At 34.4% G+C, this 25230-nt stretch overlaps 1 protein-coding gene across 1 annotated transcript in view; it reads right to left on the bottom strand.

Annotated features, from left to right (window-relative positions):
• HIVEP1 (human immunodeficiency virus type I enhancer binding protein 1) overlaps positions 1-25230 on the bottom strand; it is a 155795-nt gene that overhangs the window by 53952 nt on the left and 76613 nt on the right. Inside the window, exon 3 of the mRNA XM_011989663.1 lies at positions 22081-22134. Within this exon, the coding sequence (XP_011845053.1) occupies positions 22081-22134 (54 nt within the window). The remainder of the gene's footprint in view (positions 1-22080; positions 22135-25230) is intronic.

Here is a 25230-nt window from a genome sequence, read left to right as displayed (position 1 = left end):
CCTGGGCAGCTGTCTTCAACCTTGGCTCAAATAAACTCACTATATTAATTTTGCCTCAATTTCTTTCTTTAGGTCAATAGTTCCTACTGTTAATAACAAAAATTAAAGTTAATACACACATACAGACAGACACACACACACACACACACACACACACACACACGAGACACATGCTTTCACTGTCAAAGCAATCACCTCAGCCAGACTCTGAGATGACCCAGGCGTTGGAAGTCTCAGACAGAGACTTTAAAATGACTGTGTTTAATATGCTAAAGGATCCAGACGAAAAGGTGGATAACATGCATTCACAAATGGGAACTTAGGCAGAGAGAGGGTCAAATAAAATGCTAGAAATAAAAATCAGTGCAAGAGAGATAAAGAAAGCCTGTGACAGACTTATTAGGAGACTTGAGAAAACGAAGCGATCTGTAGGAAACTTACAGATAACACAATACGAATTATCCAGTCAAAAACACAAAGAGGAGAAAAGCAGAGGAAAGAAAAAAAGAGGTAAGAAAAGGAAAGTGAGGGGAAGGAAGCAGAGGGAAGGGAGAAAGGTAAGGAAAAAAAAAAGAAAGAGAAAAGAAAGAATGAACAAATGCATTTGGGAGCCACAGGACAGTATCAAATAGTGTGACATATAATTGGCATTGCAGAAGAAAAAGGAAGAATAAACATGGTAGTAGAAATACATGAAAAAAATAAAGGTTAAGAATTTTCCCCAAATAATGAAAACAACAAACCATACATCCAAAAAGCCTAAAGTACTCATCTAGGATGATTAAGAATACGGATACGAAAGAATAAGCATGAAGAAATAAAATATTGAGAAAAAGAAGAAAAGGGAGAAAAAGAATTTAGACATTATGTTCAAACTGCTGAAAACCAAAGATAAAGAGAAAATCCTGAAAGCAGCCAGAGGGTAGAAAAACATTACACACAGAGAATAAAAGATAAAAATTAAAGCAGACTTCTCAACAGAAACCATGGAGTGATATTTTTACACTACTGAAAGAAAAAAAAAACTGTGCAACCCAGAATTTCATATTGAGAAATAATTTAGCTTTCAAAAATGAAGGCCATAGAAAGTTTTTTTTTCAGAAAAACAAAAGCCGAGAGAATTCATTGTCTTCAGACCCATACTGAAATGTTAAAACTTAAAAGTGGATCTATACATACAAATGAAGAGCTCTGAAAATGATAATAATAAAATTTTAAAAAGAACTTTTAAGAATTTTATCACTTCAAAATTTCACCAGTTTAAAAGATGATACAGTGTAAAGTTGAATTATCCAAGATGGCAGCACGGCAGGTGAAATAATGGCCCTGTAAAATGGCCACACCCCAACCTCTGGAACCTGTACATGTTTCTGTATGTGGCAAAGGGGATGCTGCAAATGTGATAAGGTTGTGTATTTTGAGATGGGGAGATTATCCTCGGTTACTTCAGGATTCTTTCGAATTTAATTACACAATCCCATAACAATGGAGACTCTCTTCTGGCTGAATTCAGAGGTACTGAACAACCGAAGAGGCAGGAGAGAGACAGGAAATGAGACCAGACCTGCCCCTGCTGGCTTTCAAGACGGAGAAAGAGAGCTCCTATCCAAAGAACATGGTGGCCTCTGAAAGCTGGGAATGGCCTTCAGCTGACAGCTCACAAGAACATGATGACTACAGCTACAGGACTAAATTCTGCCAGTCACCTGAATAAGCAGGAAAACAGACTTTCCCCTGGAACCTCCAGAAGACAGACCTGCTGACGTCGTCATTACAGCCAGGTAAGACCTGTGTCAGGCTTCTGACCTACAGAACCACAACACAGTAAGTACTGTGTCAACTGCTAAGTTTGTAGCAATTTGTTATGCAGCAACAGAAAATGAATACAGGTATAACCTTGCTTTGTCCAGCTTCAAAGATACTGTGCTTTTTACATGAAGGGTTTGTGGCAACTCTGCATGGAGCAAGTCTATCTTGGCACCATTTCTCCAAACACATGCACTCACTTCTTGTGTCTGACGCATTTTTTTGTCATTCTTGCAATATTTCAAACTTTTGCATTGTTATTATATCTGTCATGGTGATCTTCGATCAGTGATCTTTGTGTTTACTGCTGTAATTGTTTTGGGGCTGCATTAATTGTGCCCATGTAACACAGTGAACTTAATAAACGTTGTGTGTATGTTCTCACTGCTCCATCAACTGGCCATTCCCCAGTCTCTCTGCCTCTCCTTGGACCCGCCTATTACCCAAGACACAACAATGTTAAAATGATGCCTACAAGTTAATAAGCCTACAAGGGCCTCTAAGTGTTCAAGTGAAAGGAAGAGTTGCATGTCTCTAGCTTTAAGCCAAAAGCTAGAAATGATTAAGCTTACTGAAGAAGGCATGTTGAAAGCTGAGACAGGCTGAAGGATAGGCTGCTTGTGCCAGTAAGCCAAGTTGTGAATGCAAAGGAAAAGTTATTGAAGGAAATTAAAAGTGCGACTCCAGTGAACACCTGAACGATAAGAAAGCACAACAGTCTTACTGCTGATATGAAGAAAATTTTAGTGGTTTGGACAGAAGATGAAACCAACCACAACATCCCTTAAGCCAAAGCCTAATCCAGAGAAAGGCCCTAACTCTCTTCAATGCTATGAAGGCTGAAACAAGTGAGGAAGCTGCAGAAGGAAGGCTGACAGCTAGCAGAGGTTGGCTCAAGAGATGTAAGGAAAGAAGCCATCTCCATGACATAAAAGGGTAAGGTGAAGCAGCAGGTGCTAATGTAGAAGCTGCAGCAAGTTATCTAGAAGATTTTGCAGAGATAACGGAGAAAGGTGGCTACAGAAAACAACAGATTTTCTATGTAGATAAACCAGCCTTCTGTTGGAAGAAGATGCCATCCAGGGCTTTCATAGCTGGAGAGGAGAAGTCAATGCCTGGCTTCAAAGCTTCAAAGGACAGGATGACTCTCTTCTTAAGGGTTAATACAGTTGGTGGCTTTAAGTTGAAGCAAACGCTCATCAACGATTCCGAAAATCCTTAAGACCCTTAAGAATCATGCAAAATCTACTCTGCCTGTGCTGTAAAGATGGAACAATAAAGCCTGGATGACAGCACATCTGTTTATAGTATGGTTTACTGAATATTTTAAGTCCAACATTGAGAGTCACTACTCAGAAAAAAAAGATTTATTTTAAAATATCACTGCTCAATGACAATAAATCTTGTCATCCAAGAGCTCTGATGGAGATGTACAAGAAGACAAATGTTGTTTTCATGCCTGGTAATACAACAGTGTCCATTTTTCAGCCCATGGATCAAGGAGTAATTTTTACTTTCAAGCCTTACTATTTAAGAAATTCATTTCATAAGGTGATAGTGGTCATAGACAGTGATTCCTCTGATGGAGCCGGGCAAAGTAAATTGAAAGCCTTCTTGAAAGGATTCACCATTCTAAATGCCATTAAAGCATTCATGATTGATGAGAGGAGGTCAAAATAGCAACATTAACAGGAGTTTGGAAGAAGCAGATTCCAGTCCTCAAGGATGACTCCGAGGGATTCAAGACTTCAATGGAGGAAGTTCCCACAGATGTGGTGGAAACAGTAAGACAACCATTATTGAAGTGGAGCTTGAAGATGTGACTTAATTGCTGCAATCTCATGATAAGGCTTGAATGGATAAGGAGATGCTTCTACGGATGAGCAAAGAAAGCAGTTTCTTGAGATGAAATCTATTTCTGGTGAAGATGCTGTAAATGCTGCTGAAATGACAACAAAGGATTTAGAGTACTACATAAACTCAACTGATAAAGCCGTGGCAGAGTCTGAGAGGGCTGACTCCAATTTTGAAAGAAGTTTCACTCTGGGTGAAATGCTATCAAACACCACCGTATGCTACAGAGAAATCTTTCATGAAAGTAAAAGTCAGTGTGGCAAACTTCATTGCTTTATTTTAAGAAATGGCAACAGCCACCCAACCTTTAGCCACCACTACCCTGATCAGTCAGCAGCAATCTGCATCGAGGCAACACCTCTACCAGCAAAAAGATTATGACTGGATAAAGACTCAGATGATCATTCACATTTTGGGCAATATTTTTTAAATTAAGGTATTCACATTGTTTTATTAGTCATAATGCTATGAAAGCCAATGCTCATCTGCACACTTACGAAGACTACAGTATAGTGTAAACATAACTTTGATATGCATTGGGAAATTAAAAAAAAATCGTGTATCCTGCTTTATTGCAGTATTTGCTTTACTGCAGTAGTCCAGATTTAGTCCAGAACTAAATTCATGGCATCTCCAAGGTATACATATTCAAGGAGCCACTAGGTACACTGCCTTTTGGCTATTTAAATTTTAAAACAAAGTATGCAGTTCAAAAAAGTTAAGAGGACATAGAAAGTATGTTCCCTGAACACAATAAAATTAAACTAGAAACAAATAGCAGAAAGATACCTGAAAAACCTCCAAATATTTAGAAAGTTATCAATACAATTCTGAACAGCCCAGGGGTCAAACAGAAAGTCACAAGAGAAATTAGAAAAATCAAAATAAAACTAGCAAACTAGGAAAATATGATAAAGAACATCTCTCATGCCAATGATACGCAATAATCGAAACTAGATCCTAGAAAAATCTCCTTCTGCGGTCTGGGATAATAAGAGGATGCCTGCAATAGCCACTTATTTTTAAACACTTCTGCAGACTGTCCAGCTAACACAGTGAAAGAACAAAAATAAATGAAATATAAATGATGGTAAGAAAGAAAACAGCATTATTTCCTGATAATAAAATAGTCTCCTAGAGAACCCATAAGAAATCACCGAAAATCTTTTGAACCCAACAAAAGAGTTCAGTACAGGAACACACAAATATCAGTCTTTTTCCTTACGCCATAAATGATTAGTTAGAAAATACAATGGAAAATATTCTTTTATTAATATTAAAATGTTAAAATGCCATGAAATAATTTTGCACAGAAAATTTTGAAGTTTTTAGTATGAGTTTTTGTTTAAAAGTGACTTACATAATAAAGAAACACACCATCCCCCTGGAAAAAAAATCATATTTTGAATACGTTAATTTGCAAATACCCAAGTTTTATAAAATTTCAAACAATAAAAAATTTTACTCTTTTAAGAAATGTAACATGCTCCCATCTTCATTTGAGAAAATAATCATTCTAAATTGAACAATAAAATTCTGAAAGCAAATAATGTAAAGACAACTTCATGGAAAAGATATTAAATGATTAAGACAATATTTTCTCAAAATCAGATCAATGGTTAAACCAAAAACCCATAAAAAGGCCCTATCATATATATACATATGTTTACGTACTTAGTCAATGAAAAAGGTGCCATATTTCAAAATTTTTGGGAAAAGAGATTCAAGTCTCATACACTGGATGATAAAGTAGAAGCAGATCTTAAGCAAACACCATGTACCAAAATAAGTTCAATAATTCAATGTAAGAAATAAAATCACAAAAAGAACAAGAAAAAGAGGGATAAATATTTAGCTCACCTTGGGCTGGTATTACACTTTCTAAGCAAAAAAGCAAGCAAAGCAATTTGAATACATAAAAACTAAGGAGTGTGTTTGAGAGTGTCTGTGTGTGTGTGTGTGTGTGTGTGATTTTCATTTTAAAAAGCAAGTGAGAAACTGAGAAAGTATCTGCAACGTGTAAGGCAAGGGTTAATATGATAATGTATAAACTTTTATAAGGGACTTATAGTAATTAAGAATCAAGTAATTAAGTAATTCAGATGATCCTCCTCTCAGGACAACAGATTACCTAGACAAAATATAAACATGATCAGCTTGAAGGCAATTAAGCAACAAAAAGATAATGAAAAGTTACTGAGCCAAGTTCCAGGAGAGGATAAAAGTCCAAACAGGGCAGATCAGTATTTGGGGCTCATTTTGATTAGGGAGGGTTTGTCTATTCAAAAGAGCAGCTAAAAGGCTGGGCAGTTCTGACAATCTAAAGGAGCTAAAGGTACAAATGACAGAATCCAGGGCATGCCACGCATGGAGTCCACATTAAAACCTGCCTGTTTTCAGCTGAGAACCTAAAGGGCTTCATTCTAGGAATAAGGGAGAATTGCATAAAGATCAAGCTTCACGTAAACTGCAACTCACTTTCAATGGCCCCAAAAATCTCATACTCCAAAACTCAATTAAGATGAATCTTAGATTGTTAGTTCTCCTAGAAGCCTGGCAGAAGAAAACTGAAATCTTTGAAGGAAGATACTGTTAACTTAGGTTTAAAACATTTCTATAATTTTAAAAATAAAATGTCCATCATCTACTCAAAGATAACCAGGCATCTGAGAAAATAATTCAACATGAAAGAACCAACATTATGAACAGATTTCCAGGGGTCCAATATATTGGAATGAATACACAAAGACTTTAAAATAAATGTGCTTACTTAAGGACAAGAATACTGAAAATTTCAGAAAACTGGAAGTATAAAGAGACATAGCAGATTTGAACAGCCAAATATAAATTATAGAATTGAAAAAAGTACCATAATAGAACTAAGATAGATTTAAGTTTGGATTAGAACAACTGAAAAAGACAGTTGCTGGGTGCAGTGGCTCACAGAGGTTGCCACTCTCAGCTACTCAGGAGGTTGAGGCAGGAAGATTGCTTGAGGCCAGAAGTTCAAGACCAGGCTGAACAATATAGCAAGACTTTGTCTCTAAAAAAATAAAGAAAACAAACAAACAAACAAACCCCAGAAGTATAATCTGGGTGCAGTGGTGCATGCCTGTAGTTTCAGTTACCTGGGAGGCTGAGGCAAGAGGACTGGCTTGAGCCCAGGTGTTTGAGGCTATAGTGAGCTATTATCAGCCTGAATGACTGAGCAAGACCCTGTCTCGGGGTGGGTGGGGGGAAGGAAAGAAAAGGGGGGGAGAGAGAGAGAGAGAGAGAGAGAGAGAGAGAGAGAGAGAGAATAAGTCAGATGAAAACAACACAGAATAAAGTATCAGGAGACCAAAGGATACAACATCCAGAAAGTAACAAAACAAAGAAGGTGGAAAGATAAACAATGGGGCAGAGGCAGTAAGGAAGGAGATAAAGTCTAAAAATTGTTAAAAATGAATGAAATGCATGAATCTACAGATTCAAGAGCACTCTAAACCACACGCAAGATAAATATAGAGAAATCATACCTGCATACATCACTTTAAAACTGTAAAAGTCAAAGACAAGGCCCAAAATCTTAAAAATAATTTAAAAAATTACTGGTAATTTTTAAAAGCCAGATTACCTTCAAAGAAGCAATAGACTGACACCTCTACACCAACAATGTACTCAAGAAAATAAAATGCCACGCTAGACTTCTATGCTTCCAAACCCAGCAAGAATATTTTCCAAGAATGAAAGTGAAATACACCTTTTCTAGTAAATGACACTTGAAAGAATCTGTCACAACAAACTTGCACGTATGGAAAGCTAAAAGAAACTCTTTAAAATTATGAGAATATTGTATTCTATTTTAATTTTAGACAACTTGAATAACACATAAAATTTAACTTAAATTGTAAATAAAATTGGCCCAAGAAAGCAAAAACTTGAACAGGTCTCTGAGGAAGAAAGTAAGAATACACTATTAAGGACCTACACGATACTTTCTCCTTCCCTCAAAAACACTCAAAACTTTCAAGTAACATATATTAAATGTTCCAGAATATTAAATATAACAACAGCTGCCTAATACAGTGAAGTCCAGATAGATTTAAAAAAAAAAATAGTAAGCCTCCATGTGTGACACAGTCATTCATGCAGCTGTCTAAACTAGAAACTATCCTGGACTTTCGCAGCGAGTTCCCACTTTCGCTCACTTTTTCTCCAAATCATCACTGTTCATGCATGTCCTCTGGTGAACTCTGAAGCCAGGGAAGCCAGGGTCTAGGTTCTGGCTCTGCCGCTTTAGCTATGTGACCTTGGGTAAGTTCTATTATTGAGCCTTCATTATCTGCAAAACACAGATACTGGCACCTCACGGGGTTGTGAGAATTATTTGAGATAATGCATGCAGACAGATTGGCATTGTGCCCAGAACTTCCATTTTAGTTCATCATTATTTTTTCTGTTGATATGATTATTATTATCATTATTACATCATCAACACCATCGCTGGGTACAATTGCAATACTAGGACAAAATGGCTACACCACTTTTTCAGCATGTATATTTCTATCATACTAAAGCGCCAGGATTAACACTGGTATTTTAGCTTCAGTGAAACCAAACGTTTAATACCCTTCTGATAAAAAAACTCATAAACATACATTTTGATGTTTTACAATAACTTTCTTTAAAAAGCTATTATTCTAATTATTAAAATACAAAATATTTCAAGTATACTGAACAGTATTAAAATAAAATGAACATAAAAAACCAAAATAATCATTTTATAAGTATGTCCTTAAGAACTGACAACATAAAAACACTGAGTCACAAGTATATTCCTGTACTAAAAGTTTCAGCTCTTTTTTTTTTTTTGAGACGGAGTCTCGCTCTGTCGCCCAGGCTGGAGTGCAGTGGCCGGATCTCAGCTCACTGCAAGCTCCGCCTCCCGGGTTTATGCCATTCTCCTGCCTCAGCCTCCCGAGTAGCTGGGACTACAGGCGCCCACCACCTCACCCGGCTAGTTTTTTTTGTTTTGTTTTTGTTTTTTTTTGTTTATGTTTTTTTTGTATTTTTTAGTAGAGACGGGGTTTCACTGTGTTAGCCAGGATGGTCTCGATCTCCTGACCTCGTGATCCGCCCGTCTCGGCCTTCCAAAGTGCTGGGATTACAGGCTTGAGCCACTGCGCCCGGCCAAGTTTCAGCTCTTAACATGTTCTGATTCTACCTTAAGAAAATGAGATCAAATGTATTTCTCTATCTTCAAATAATCTGCTTCTTGCTTGATACTTACAAAGATGCTTTTTACTTTGAGGTTTTTTTTGGAGGAATTGTAGTTGTACGTCAAGCTGTATTTTTGTTTCAAAGAAAATATTTCCAGAGGCAGTTCTCTTTGCTAGTTTCCTCATGTAGAGGGATTCAAATGCAGAATTACCCGTTATCAGTATGACAGCAATGTTCCTAGTCTACTTGTCTGGAAAGTCTTGGTGTCATTTGTACAACAGAAGTTCTGCTTTGCTGACTGACATTTCTCCTCCTCTTAGGGACAAAGTGGGACTGGAAGAATTTTTTCACATCAGTACACTTCTGTTATTGATTTCTAATTTCATTCCATGGCAGTTGGAGCAAACTATATTATTTCAATCCTGTTTGATTTAATGATCAACTGTTTTATGGCCTAGGTGATGGTCTATCCTGAAGAATATTCCATGTATCTGAAGAATAATGTGTATTCTGTTGTTCTTGGGTGGAGTATTTAGGTCTACTTGGCTTACAGTGTTGGCAGTCAAGTCTTCTATTTCCTTGCTGACGTTCTGTCTAGAAGATTCCATCCATTATTAAAAGTGGGGTAATGAAGTCTCCAACTGTTATCGTTGAATTGTCTGTTTCTCCCTTCATTTTTATGAGTTTTTGCTTCATGTATCTTGAGGCTCTGTTGTCAGGTGGATACATGTTTGTAACTGTTATACCTTCCTGATGAATTGACACTTTCATCATTAGAAAATGTCTCTTTACCTCTAGTAACATTTTTTTATTTTAAAGTCCCTTTTGATATTAACATAGCCACTCCAGCTTTCTTATGCTTGCTATTTGCATGATATAGCTTTTCCTATCCTTTCACTTCCAATACATTTGTGTCTTGGATCTAAAGTGAGTGCCAGTGCAGACAGTGTATAGTCAGATCTTGTTTCTTTAATCTGGTCTGACAGTCTCTGTTTAATCCATTCACATTATTGACATTATTGCCTGCAATTTCACTGTTGGTTTCTGTATGTCTTGTGTCTTTTTTTTTTGTTCCTCTACTTCTCCTTTAATGTCTTCTTTTACATCAAGTGAATATTTTCACATGTAATATTTAATTTCTTTAATGATTTTTTCACTTATAGAGATTTTTGATTATTTCCTTTGTAGTAGCTCTAGGACTTACCTCACATCTTCAGAGTCTCTTTAGATTTATATTAACTTAATTCCAGTGAGATGTGGCAACATTATGCCTACATAGCTCTATTTTCCTTTTTCCTCCTTTTGTGTTATTACTGTTATATACATATTATACTTATAAATGTTACAGTTCAAAAATACACTGTTATCATTACTTAACATAACTATGTCTTTTAAACAAGCCACTAAGAGAAGAAAACCAAGTATATACTTAGAGTATTTGTTGTATTAACCTTCTTATTTGTCTTTTCAATAAGCACTTTGCCTGACTCCTGACAAGCACTTCACAGAAAGTGGTAAGAACAATTTTGTAACTCAACACAGGTCCTCTTTGGCTATGATATAGCTGGGTTAGCACAAAAGGTAATAGAAAAGTGACAACTGATGTGAAGTGTCATGAAATAAATACATTTTCTATCTTTATAACTTGCTCTAATGTTGTATAGCATGGTTTGGACAAAAGTAGCAGAAAGCTGAAAGACAAACCTGAATGTTGCTAACAAGATAACTGACGCTGATGAGAAAACCAAATACATACTATCTCTCATCCAAAATGCTTGGGACCAGAAGTGTTTTGGATTTCTGATTTTTTTTCAGATTTTGGAATATTTGCATTATACTTGCTGGCTGAGCATCCCTACTCTGAAACTCTGAAATCCGAAATGCTCCAATGAGCATTTCTTTTTAGCATCACACTAGTGCTCAAAAAGTTTCAAATTTTGGAGCATTTTAGATTTCAGATTTTCAGATTAGGGATACTCACCCTGTATTCTGATGCTATTTTTACAGGTTTAAGAAAATCACTTAGTAGAAGGTTGATTCAGCCTTCAACTAAAACACTAGGTTTACAGAATAGTAGTCACATTTCTCTCCCCTGAGTCTTTCGGATTTATATCCTCTTGCCTCACCTTCACGAGAAAGATTCCAAAGACTTCAGTGATTTTTCTAAGAAAGTTCTAGGATCTTTAAACTTAGGATTAGTGTCCAGTCAGTGTTATGTCTGTCTCTTACGACAGTATACAGTAGTTGAATCCACAAGAATATAGTATGATAATGATTTCTCCAAGCAATGTGTGCTGTGGACCACTACACTACTAAATAAATATTCAGGAATTTTGCAAGCCGCAACCATTTGGTAGGTTGAAATCATCCACGGTGGGGAGTATTTTTACCACTTTAAAAAATGCTATAAATTGTTAACTCTCTCCCTAGCCAACCCCTCTAAGCCTGTCCCAGCTAGTTCACTAGCACTCCAACTGACCCTAATCAGCAAGAAAAGGTTAAATCCCAGGCAATACTGTCTATTACCAGAACAGGGAAATGTGAACTCCCCTTGATTAACATTTCTACCACCAGGACCTCTGAGTTGTAGGTTGTAGTGTTAACACCAGAAACCTGGAATCCTCAGGTCTTCACACTATCACAACCTCCCAACAGGTTTACAAAGATGTTATGATATTACAAAATAACTACACTGAGAATAGTCTCAGTCTTCCTGATTCAATGAAGTCATAAGAAAGGATTCATTAGGAGCTGTTAAAGAAGGAAGCTTTTATTTTTGTGACAGTGACATACACAAACTGTATACATCACTGCATTAGATAATTTAGTATGAGGAAAGAAACAATTTACTTCAGAAAAGCAATCTAGATTACATATCTAACCACACTTAAGAAATCAAAGAAAGCAATAATAACACATTGTTTACAAATCTTGCCTGTTAAGTAAAGGAATCCATCCTTTCTGACACCTCTACCATCCATCATCGTTGATGCAATAAATGTTTGTCAAATGCCTACTGCATGCACTAAGAATTGTAGTAAGCGCTGCACTATGACTGTGGTCAAAACTGTACAGGCGAAAATGTGAGGAGACCCCAGGCAGAGGTGAGAGGGTGAGGGTGCGGAGCAGTGAGTTGTATCTATGTTACCATGTTTTTTCTTCACATATGAGGGTCATGCTAAACAGTGACTAAATGGCTAACTACATGATGTGGGGTGGGCCTGCTGAAATAAACACACTCCTCCAGGGCAAAAACTCAGTGACATTTCCCTCCGGCTCCCGCTCCTTCACAGTGGGCTGGACTCCCAAAGCGTCCCTCGGGCTCCCGTAGTCCACCTCCCACTGCAGATCAGGCCATGCATAAATGTTATTACATACATTTGTTTTCATTGCGATGCTTTTAAGTCCTCTTCTTGCCCTTCCCCACTCATCCACAGAATCTCATTTGCTACTTCCAACTCTTTTCTTAAATAAAATAATTTTACACCCCATTGCTTGGTGGTCAGGGAAAAATTCTAAGCTACATCCTTCAAAGTCTGATAAATTTCCTGCGTGTAGCATAGCTCCACAAAATACCCTTTGCATAGTGAAGCAATAAAAGAACCCCATATTTTTGGTTAAATGATACTTTGTTATTTCCATGCTTTGTTTTTTCATTTTTTAAAATTCATTTTCTAGACTTCCTCCTAGTTCTTTATCTGCCTTCAATTTATCTGCCTTCTCTCACTTTTATTTTTTACTATTTCTGCCCTCAAATTATATTCTTTAGGTTTACGCAACATGTCTGCCCTCTTCTCTGAGGAAACATGAGAAAAAGAACAAATCTCTATGTAGGCAAAATATATACAAGCTTACCTCTTTTTTTCTTTTTGGTCTTATATAGAGAATACAGTAGCAAACCTGGGGAAAAGCCTAAATAGATAAACAGCAACACATATTATCCTTATAAGTCACCCCGTGGCATTATTTATATAGAAAATACTGAGACATACGGCATGAAGTCAATCACCTAAGAAGCAAAGTGAAACAAACAAAACCTGGGTTTTTCTCCCCATACCACTCTTCCATGAATCCGCAAATGAGCCTCTAGGATAATTTCAATCCTTTGTTTTTCACAGTCCTCAGGGATGCTGTCAAAGCAGCTCAAATCCATATGCCATTATCTTAATTACTTTATCTTTCTTGTCAAAAAATGTACCAGTGGAGATAAATATGTATTTAATATAACGTAAGACAAATTTTAAAAAACACTTTAATCCCTCTAAAATCAGGATGCATCTTCTAATCAATTATAAGAGCACTGTGTCATAACTTAATTGGCAGTGACTTTTCTCCTTGCTAAAGGATGCATAAAATCATTGTGCATCTTGCAATCAATAGCATTTTGAAGTCAATGAAATATGCTATTAAGTATGCACAAGAATGTGAGTCTTTCTATGAATCATCCTATAAAATTAAAATCAGGTTAGCTATTTAAGTCTCTAATAAATGGCTCAATAGACCGTGATGAGTAACACTGTTAGGAAATGTTGAGAATTTTTGCTTTCATATTTCAAAAGGAGCAATGTTTGAACTTAAACACAGTAAGGACAGGATATTTGAAGACATTTATTTTACATTAATGTACTACAAAATGCTTTGTTTATGTCATTATGCAAATCATCTTTCATAAAGTTGGCAGTCTATCTGAAAGGCAATGATCTCTTGGGATTTGGGATTTTTAAATTTCTCAAAATATTGACATGGTTAACACATGATACCTTTAACTTACATAAATGACACAAATTATTAAAACAACACTAATTTCCCTGTAAGTCAAGCTCGCAGCATTCACTGTCTGTTACACTAAGAGAATACTTCATAAGATATGAATATTTAAATTTGAAATTTTAATAGTAAAAAAAGGAGATGACTTTCTTTTCTAAAAAATAAAAAAATCTGTTGCTGTTTTCCCAAGGGAAATTTGTTAGGCACTGCTGCCAGTCTACCTCATGAATTTTTGCTCTACCAGTTCAGGATTTACGATGATTTGGGAAAGAGCTGGATTAAAGCTTGTGGGCTCCTTTAAGGTTTAGACTTTCTTTCCTATCTATTTCTCAGGGCGGAAAAAAAAAAAAAGGCTGGTGCATCACAACAATTCACTAAATAAATCAACGAGAGGTACAAGGAAAAAACATGATAGGGCATTTAACATTAGGGCATTTAACATTAAGAGACTAGGATCTACAAATATTGTTATTTAAAATAAACCTCTATTAAACATTTTCATGAAAATACATTATTTCCTAATAATTAAGAAACCCAAAGACCACAACTGGATAAAAAATAAACTAGTTAATATCAATATAATATTAAAATAATAAAACTGCATTCCTTTAAAAATACTCTTATCATTCAGACATCGCACAAAAATACTACACTAGTCTTTCCTCTAGCCGTATCTACATGAGCTTTCATTTTGTAAACTGTCAATACCCTTCTAAGGTAAGTCTATCAAGTTTTGTTTTATTGTACAAATGTTCTCCCAGTTTTAAAACATTTTCATCTTATCTTTTATGGTACTGACATTCTTCATTTTAATTTAATAAAATCTGTCCAACTTTTCTACTATACTACCTAAATTTCGCTATTACATAGGAAGGACTTTGTCATCCCTAATTACAAGAATATGCTCTTGTATTTTCTTAATTATACTCAGCAGAATGTTTAAGGAAGAGCGTCACTGGCAATAAAGCATGCCCTTATTAACATAAAATATTTATTTGAAATTAGCCTTTGTCTTAAAAAAAGTTATATGTGGTAATTAAAAAAATTTTTTTAATGAGAGTCACCATTTTTCACCCCTTAGAAACTCATTCACATTATCTTCCAAAAACTTAAAATTTTGTAATAATATCATTATAAAATGAATACAAATATTCATTTTTTAATGTAGAAATGTAGGTAAGAAACTAGCATCTTTACTGACACATTATAGAGTTCATGATCCAGTGGAGTGCCACTCTCACTTCTGACTTAGTCTTGTTTTACACAGGAACCTAACTTCCCTCAAGCTTCCCCAGATAAGCGAAGCATATTTCAGGAAATAAATCATGCCTATGTTAACAAAAATCCCACGTATCAACTGATTTTTCAGAGCAAATATGAATATCATTCATACTAGAACAGATTTCCTTACTATATTTCTTAACCCATATAAACTACCTATATATATTTAGGCCCTCTTACTCTTACATAGATGGTGATACAGAAATTATTTAAAAAATAAAAATGTTCTGGGGCTGAAGTATATAATGTAAGAGTGATACCACTGCTGCTGAAAAGAAATTACTGGTAATGATAGTGGCAATTGTAGGTTCTTATTGTGAGACAGAAAATAATGTTAAAAAAATCATAATGCAAGCTGACCTAAAGTCTCCACCTTTCTCTATAGCCATTGTCTGAATCCTAACTATTTCATCCTAGATCATAATGTTTCTGTAGGTGACTGCTATCATAATCCCATCATTCACAAGGGTAAGTTAGAACAGAAATAAAACTGTACCAGAAATTCAACTATCACTTTAACACAGATCTTATCTAGTTATACCAGGGAATAGTATCAGAATAGCACAGTCCAAGCCATGGGCTTCATTTTCCTCATGTACTTTCTGGTTGCACTCCCTTGGATTAAGTTATTTAACATTTTTCAACTTCAGCTTTTTCATCATGGCAAAATGATTAATTTACTTAAGAAATGCTCAGTTTCTAACATAAAATCTATGAGTACGTTTATATCACATTCTCAGAAAATTTTGATTACACGCTATTCAGAAACAGAGAAGAAATAATTTTGGATATCCTAAATGGTTTTATAAAACAATTAACAACACAATGCAATTAAGTGAGAAATTACTAAAAAATAGTAAGATCCTCATCCATGTGGAGGAAAAAAAATCAAACATGATTTGGGGTGGGTGGGGGTCAGAGAAGAAACCAGCATAGAAAAGAATGAAACTAACAAATACAAAATTGTGTATGATACATCTAAGCAATACTTACAAGGAAATTAACAGCTTTAAGTGATGCCAATAGAGCAGAATAAAGGCTTAAAAAAGAATGAGCATTCCAAGTTAAGAAATTTGAGTAACAGAACAAACCTAAAAAAAAAGACAGGAAAAGATAAAAAAGAACAAAATTTAATGAAACTAAAAAGGATGAAGAAAGTATCATGAAAACCAGATGTTGGCAAAATAAAAATAAAGTAAAACAGAAAACTGGCAACTCTTATCAAGAAAGCAAGGAGAGGCACAAATGAATGACAGAAGCAATAAAAAATAGACATAACTACACACACAGCAGAAATGAAAGACAGCAAGAAAATACTATGAATGATTTTTTGCCAATAGATGTAACTGTTTAGATAAGATGGATAAATTATAAGAAAAACACAACTTCCTAAAACTGAAGAGAAAATAGAATGTTTGGATAATCCTTACTGTTAAGTACACTGAATTGGGAGTTAAAAGTCTACCCTGCAGTCCCTCCCAAAAGTCAAAATATGTTGTAAGACTTGCCTACAAAGGTACAATTCCAATATCAAACAAACAGCTCCATGGGAATCAGAAGCATATAGCCCTCGAATCATCCAATTAAACTAGCATAACCTTAAAACAAAATCAGGCAGAGAAAATATAAAAAATAATAAAAATATAAATCAATGCCTTGAACATGGATTCAAAATTCTTCAATAAAATATTAACAAATCAAATCTAGCAGTCATTAAGATTAAACATCATGACCACATTGGTTTAAAGACATGTAAGTCACTTTTAAACATCAGAATGAAAGAATGAAGGACATAGTAAGATCATCTTTACATAGAAACAAAACGTGATAAAAATAAAAATCAATTTATGATTTTTTAAAAATAATTTCAACAAATAAAAAATAGAAGATAACACCTTTAAGCAATTAAAAAATATACAGAATCTCTTCCCACAAAAAAAGATAGCGAACATTTTAATGGTGAAAAATTAGAAGCATTTTCTTTACAATCAGGAACAAGTCTAAGAGACCAGTTTTACTGGAGCCGACTGAGCAAGATAAAAAAAATAAAGAAACAATGATTTCAAAATTAAGAAACACACTTTCATTATTCCCAGTTGATATGACAAGAAAATCTGAAAACACCAGCAATTTTCATAATGAATGAGAATCCAGCCAAATAGCTGGATATAAAATAAATATTCAAAAATATATTGCATTTTTATTTGCCAGGAGCTAGAAAACAATTTTACAAAAGAAAAAATTATTAAAATGAGGAAAACACTAAATTCTAAGAAATAGAGCAAACAAAATTAAAGATTCATATGGAGAAAAATGATAAAACACTAAAGAAAACACAAGTATCAGAAATATACAATCTTTTTTGAATAGGAGGCCTGAAAACTCAGAATTCAATCAAATTTGAATTCAATCAAATTTGAATTCAGTTTGCCCCGAATTCAATCAAACCCAAACAAAATTCCAACAAGCTTTTTAAAAACCTGACTGTAAAATTCAAATAGATGAGCAAAGAACTATAGGCAAAACAGTTCTGCAGGCAAATAACACAAGGAATCTGCCGTACTGTATACAGTGTATACTGGTTACTGCACACTGTATATCAAGACAATAAAGTGGTAAATAATTAACATATTGTGATATTAAAACATGGGCACACAAATTCATAGAACAGAACAGAGAGCTAAGAAACAAACCAACACAAAAATGAAAAATTAACATGAAACAGTGAAAAGAAAACATACTAAATGTTTCAGGGACATTTAACAATATTAGCAATGGTTATCCACTTGAGAAAAAAAAGAAGCTTGAATCCTAACTTACACTACAATAAAAAACTAAGTATATTTTTTTAAAAAAACAAACTCCAGACGCGTTTTTAATCTGAAATGTGGAAGTCTTTTAGAAGAAAATATAGAAAAAAATATATACACTTAAGACCTTGTGGTAGAGAATAATTTAAGACAAATAAAAATACAAAAAAATGAATCACAAAAGCAAGAAATTAATAGGTTGACAATATTAAAATCAAGAGCTTCCATTCGCTTTAGTGAATAGAAGGCACTTTAAACAAAGTAAAAAATAAATCTGAAAAACAAAGCACATAAAATGAATAAAGATAGTTATTCAAAATATATTAAGAAAAAGACAACTCAATTTTTACAAAAGGGAAAAATGATACTAGCAAGCATTTCAGTAAGGGGGAATACAAATGAAGACATGTTTGACATTCTTAAATTAAATAAGCAGGAGGCCATTTGCCTGAGGCTGTCTCCTTACCTTGAGTTATGACCTAACAAACTGCAACCTAATTTAGTGTGCAAACAAACAGAAACCTAATTTAGAGTATTTTTTTGTAACAAATCGCTACTTTGCAGGCAGTCAACTGATCAGATCTTGCCCAAATACAGCAAACACTTCATCATGCCCTATCCAAAGAAGGCAGATGCCTAGTTGCAGCCAAACAGGTGACTTCCCACTTTGCTTCCCTGTTCAGCCTATACAAGCTTGCTGCTCACACTGCTCAGCAGAGCTCTCTGAACCTCTTCTGCTTCTGAATGACGCCTGATTCATGAATAATTCTTTGTTTAAATAAAATCCGTTACACTTTTGTGTCTTAAGTTTTTCTTTTAACATTAGTAATCAGGGAAACAAAAACCAAAGCAGAATAAAAGAGTATTTAACATCTATTCAATTAGAAAAATAATAAAAGACTAAAAATACCTTGCACTTGATAGTACAAAATCAATTCTTGGACACTGATGGTGGGAATGCAAAAAGATTCCCCCAAAAAACTCTGGAAAACAACATAGCATCATTTTGCAGAGCTGAGCATCCACATTCCCTATATATGCTCTAGAAAACTCACACATAGGCACCAGGATACAAAAATATTCATACCTGCATTGTTTATGATAGCAAAAAAGGTGGAAATAACTTAAATCTATCAACAGAAGAATGGGCCAACAATTTCATACAGTGCAATATTATTACAATAATGAAAAGTAACAGCTATGTGCAACAGCATGGGTGAACCTTAGGAACAACGTTAAGTGAAAAAAGCTGCAGAAGACTATGTACAATTATCGTTTCATTTAAAAGTTCAAATTCAGGCACAACTAGAAAATATATTGTTTGGGGATACATATTTATACGACATAATTGCTTTTTAAAAGGACTGAAATGAGTAACACAAAACTAAGGACAGTAAAACCTCTACAGAAGAGACAATGGGATGAATTGCCCATCAGCATGTGGGTGGATACAATGGTACTGGTGACATTTCCATTCTTAAATTGGGTGTGAGAATCAAAGACTACTATGTCTTTCTTATGCTTTGTAATTTAATATGCTACATATATTACATATTAATGTATATGTGTCAAACATTATAAGACAAAAACTTAAAACAGAGTATTAAAATTAAAGCTTGACAAAGCCATAAAAGCTCTCCTAATCGATCTATTTATTTCTTCTCAGTTAATTTTATTCATATTCCATTACCACATCTGTGACAGTCACTATTTCATTTAAATCCCACTCAATAATTTTAAAAATAGTGTCAAGCACAATGCGTGTTATGAATCTGGAGATAGCACTGTAAGGAAAAACATAATGACATTATGGAGACTTGTGTGAATGTTGCATCCTTGTATCTACCCCCAAATTGATTAAAATAAAAATAAATCAAATTAAAGTCATCTGATTTTCATTCAAAAGAGAAAAAGAATAAAATAAGTACATTAACATAATTCAGTGCATTTCTTTATTCTATTGGTGTATGATAGGCAAAGTCAGTTTCTTTATTTCCATATTATAGTAAACAGATTTAATCCTCCTTAAATTATTAAAATACAGGAGGAAACGTCTTTTTTAATCTATTAATGAGGAAGTTGCTTTTAAGAGCCTACTACTATGCTAGATGCTTCTGAAAATAAATTAGTTACTTGTCCTAATAATTACAAAAAAGAGAGAAAGGGAGAAAGAGCCTTGAATAAGTTAAAGACCACAGAACCTTCAATGGAGACAAAGCATTAGAACTACAAGCAGCGTTTAAAAATAATTTTTTTAAAAAGCCAATGTGGCTAAACTTACAGGGGGAAAAAACCCAAAGTACATCAGAAAAACAATGAAAAAGAGATCTATTATAGATGACTTACCATAATCTAAAACGAATGACTATATTTTAAAGCATATTCTTTGATGAAAGAAATGAATATCCTTTAAAATAAAATAGGTAACAGCAAGAAAAGGTTTGAAAAATCTCAACACCACTGTTACTCAGACTTTTCATGTTGTTAAAGAGAAACTGATATTATTTCTTACTTATATTTGAAAGGGAAAACTATTTTATTTTTAATTTCTGTATAAAAATGAAAGCCAAGTAGTAATTCTATGCAGTGAACTGCACAGAACAATGCTCACTTGGTATTCATCCTAGCTCTTAAATAAGTGTAGCCTGCCAAGTGTAGCCCAATCCATTATTCTGAACCTCATTATCCAATTTCTCTTTCTAGAACCTTTGTTTCATTTCCTCCTTCCTATCAGGCATTTAGTTCACTGCTCTGAAAACTCTTGCCAAAGAAGTAACAAGGAAAAGGAAGACAAGCTCACATTTACTTTGCTAATTGAAGCAGCTCTAAACCATGACTAGATGTAAAAAAAATAAAAATTAAAAAAAAAAAAGGCTGGCTATAGACAAAACTTTAAAAGTACAGCCTCTTACAACCCGAGTGCCTTAAACGCCTTATGCGTTAAAGTCAGTCAGCCCTTCAAAGGGACAACGTGGCCATGGAGACATCTGTACTCTTTCTATCCTTGCTTTTCTGCAAGAACGTCATTAGAGGGTCAGAACTACATGGCCCTTCCAGAGTGTCCATGGAAGGAGTGTGGGGTGAGGAGAAGGAAGACATGAGGGGTGCTACACAGTACCCCATAAATGTAAGACCAACCCCAAACCATCTTGGAGGCTTCACAGGCTGGTCCAAGAGATGGAGAACTGGCATGGCAAGAAATTATTTCCCCTACAGACACCTACTCAGTAGTCTAACTAGATTTAAAAGCTATTTTTTGTAAAAAGGCTTTCAATTGGAATCCTATTTAGCTAAATTACTCTGTCAAAATAGTCGGCTGTAACTCGAAGATATAAACAAGGCAAAATAAATAATAAATCATGGAATACAAATGTCATAAAGAAAACTTAATTCTCCCACAATATTAAAAGCACATAATCAATTCTGCTCATTAACAGACAGTGTTTAAACACTATGCACACCTCACTATGTGACCATTCCTACGTGATCTTCTGCATCACATCTATTTTCTTATATTACTTGGAAAGATAATCAGTGTTTTCTATGGTGAAAACCAATTTTTTCAAGTTTTTAATTTTAATATAAAATTATACATATTGTAACTAGTGAAATAATACAAAGGCATATAAATGAGTGGGTCATCTTCCCTTGCTCCTCTTCCCACTATTATACACAGTTCTGTGTATAAATCCTTTCCAACATTGTCCAATCTCATAGAAGCCTGTGTGTGTAGGTACACATATATACACATAGATAGTTGTATACACACTTGACTTTGTTAGTTTTCACCAAAAAATAAGATATTTTACATGCTACATTGCAATGTTGTTTTTCTTATTTGATAAGTCATCACCATCAACTAAAGTAATTAACATTTTTTCAAAGCTGCATGATATCCCAAAATATGAGTATACTACAAATTATTCAACTATTCTTCCACTGACTGGTACTCAGGCTGTTTTCGTTGTCTTAGGTTTTTGTCACTACAAAAACAAAAACTGCATCACACGAATACACACATGAACACACATGCATGGACACAGCCAACTGTGTTCCTTATATTGGCACTTTCATTGCTACAGGACGGTCTTACAAACAGGACTTTCAACAGAGTTGCAATCACCTTTCACACTTCTACCAGCCATACATTAATATGTGGGAAACAGTTATAGAATGTGCTATGTGGCCAAAATGTTTCATAAAGCAAAGTCCACAAAATGTTAAGTATCAATAACTTCAAGGGGATTTCTAATTTTGTGATATGTCTATATTGATTTATTTCATAAGGCTATATTTATGAGGTATATGTATAGGCATCACTGCAAGAATAAAGTTTACATTCAAGCTGATTTTAATTTACCTTTTTTTGAAACTTCTGCCCCATTAAGTTCTTTTTGTGCTTCTTCAATTTTGTCTAAGAAAAACAGAGAAAAATTTATAAATCAATTTACCTGAGATAAATAAGAATACAGTAAAACAAACACACTACTTTTAAACAGTGTCAGATATACAGTAATAAATATGTGTTGAATAAATTATGATACAGACGTATATAAACTGTTGAAGAATATATTCCCTTTTAAATTTATAATTTTAATAATTTTTTAGTCACAAGGACTATTTCCAATTAAAAAATGTTTTCATAATGCAAATAATTAGTGCACTTTAGATACTGAACTACAGCTTTAAAAGTTTAGTCATCTAATAAAAGTATCTAAAGATAATACTATCTTTACATTCAAAGTAGCTAATAGGGATTTTAGAGATATGACAAATGCCTACTAGCTTAGAAACGACCAGATTGAGCAAAGCTAAGACCTAAGGCAGAAGACAGAAAACGATGGAAAAACAGAGGTGAGGATGAGCTGAAATGTGGCATGGCAGGAAGTGTCTATCCCTTGCTGGCAGCACAGAGCTGACAGCATCTATGAAGTATGAGGGCAGAGTACTGCATTAAAGAGGGACTATATACAACTGACTGCAGAACTGCTACACACGTGCACAGTTTTGTCAGACAGATGTAACCCAGGAGCAATAACTAAGAGAGTTGGGAGCAGTGCCTCGCTCCTGCTGTTCTTTGACCTGGGGCTCTGGGCACAACTGGATTTTCTAAATATGTGCATGTTCTATTTCAATAATAACTAATTTAAATTTTATAAGGATATACATACTTCATGCCATGGGCAGTAATCGATTCCAAATTTAACACACTGGTCTAGGTACTTATTAAAATGGTAAAAGGAACAAATTCCCAGGGTACTATATTGTACTGAACTGAAGACAACACTGATAATTATGTAACATTCCAGATATCCCAAATGTATAAGCACAATTTAGATAAATGCATCAGCCTCAGAAATTGTCTCCAATGCTGACCCTACCACTGCTCACTGGCCATGGAAGATGTAACCTCCAATATGGTATCCTACCCCAAATAAATAAAAGGCAGACACCGCACACCATGGGCCCTTCAAACTCCGATCTACCTGCCTCTCTCCCTATCTTGCCAGAAAGGCCAGGAAATTCAGAGAACCTTCTATTTACAGATGAAACGTCCTTCGATTGCATATTGATCCAACCTGCCAAGGCAAAGTGGGAGAAAAGAACAAAGGAAGCAAGCTAGTTTGAAATATGAGACATTACATCTCAACAATAGTCAAAAAAACCTAAATTTTCATCCTGATAAATGTTTCGCCCACAGCAATGTCTTATTTGCTTCCTGCGAATTATCAGATCCAGAATATAATTTGAGAGTAGTACAGGCAATTTTTGGAATAAGACAATTTTTCTGATTTACAAACTTAAAGTTACTGTTCATGAAACGATGAGCAAAGTTGAAAACAGTCCTGGAAAAAAACACACATTAAACACAGAAACTGGATCCTGCGTTCAGTGGTAGTTTTGCTTCAAAGAGAAAAATATGAAATGCTTGCATGAAATATATATTAACACAGTATAAGTAACAAAAGGCTAAGGCCTACTTTTAAAAAATGAAATACACGAATTACCTGTAGATTTTCAAACTATAAATAATAGACAAATCACATAATATATAGTACTTGAAAAACATGTAAAAGGACTTTTATTACCAAAGCACTATTATTTCTATGCCAGTAATTCACCCAAACTTAAGAATCATAAATAATACGTATGTATTATATATTCACAGTAGTAACAACTGTGCTTAATAGTTTATGTGCACATAATTTTGCATTATATAATAAAAACTCTTCTTAATAGAATCAGTTGTGGCTTAAAGCAACAAAAACTCATGATTAACAAATACTTACAGAATAGCTGTTATTAAGTAATTGAAGTTTGGCCACTTTCTGTTTGCACTTCAACATAACAAAACTCTTACAAAAATAACCAGTTTATATTTGCTTACAAAATACTAGCCTCCATTTTTAAAATTTTCAATCAAGTTACCTTTTATCTTGATAATAACAGTATATAAATTCAGACTACTAATTTAGGACATCTACTACAATAAATATAATAAGTACCTCCTCAAATGCTTCTACCTATAGCTCCAGATCAACAGGTAAACAATCTCCAATTAGCTTGTAACAGCCATTATAAAAGCTTTTGCTTTGGGCAAGTTTTATTAAAATTCCTGTTTATATTTAGTGTGTTTTTATAATTCTCCTGGTAAATATGATGTGTTTTAAAAAAGACTCCAAAATTACAAAGAAAGCAGTCATTTACTACACGCTCTTAATTGATTCATACAAGACAGTTTACTGATATGTAAAGCGTTACTTATATTTTTTCACCATGACAGAGAAAAAATACAGTTTTACGTTTCAACTAATATCATACATGCATACATATTACGCATACATGTAATTCCCTATTAAAAATGAAAAATTCTGCTCCTTTCACAACTACATTAATTTCAGGGCTCCCTGCTAGACTGTAAATCTATAGCTTTAAGTTCATCAATGTAAGAGGCAGTTTTCAACACATCCATTTTGCCAAACCTTTACCAAGGGTAACACTTGCCAGCAATCACATCTCTTACCGTAAGTCTTGATTTGCGGGAGGGGAGCAAAGGGAAAAAAATGGTACCTTAGATTCTGAGACATCCCCCAACATGCCCTCCCCACCATCACTGGGATCTGGGTTAACGATTTCACAAAGAACTACACATTGAGAAATAAACAATAGTTTCTCTGTTGCTGTTACCTAAAAACAAAAGTAGATATACAGACAAAAAGAATACTCATACCTGAAGTCAATAATATGCATTCTTACTATAATGAGTTATTACTGTATTTAAATTAACATGTAATGTTAATTCATTCAATTTTTACATTAAATATACTTGGAGGAGCCATAACTTGGAAAAAAGATCCCAGTGAACACATGAATGGATCCGTAATCTCTAAGATCCAGAAAGGCCAGTGGCTAAAACAGCAATAGGCTAGAAGAGAAGTAACTAATAGTATAGACTACATTTTTGTCCTGCAACTACTAAAAATGTATACTTTTTTTTTTTTTTTTTTTT

The sequence above is a fragment of the Mandrillus leucophaeus genome, unplaced genomic scaffold (assembly GCF_000951045.1).
Source record: "Mandrillus leucophaeus isolate KB7577 unplaced genomic scaffold, Mleu.le_1.0 Scaffold36, whole genome shotgun sequence".
NCBI lineage: Eukaryota > Metazoa > Chordata > Mammalia > Primates > Cercopithecidae > Mandrillus > Mandrillus leucophaeus.
This window is presented reverse-complemented; position numbering and strand designations above follow the sequence as displayed.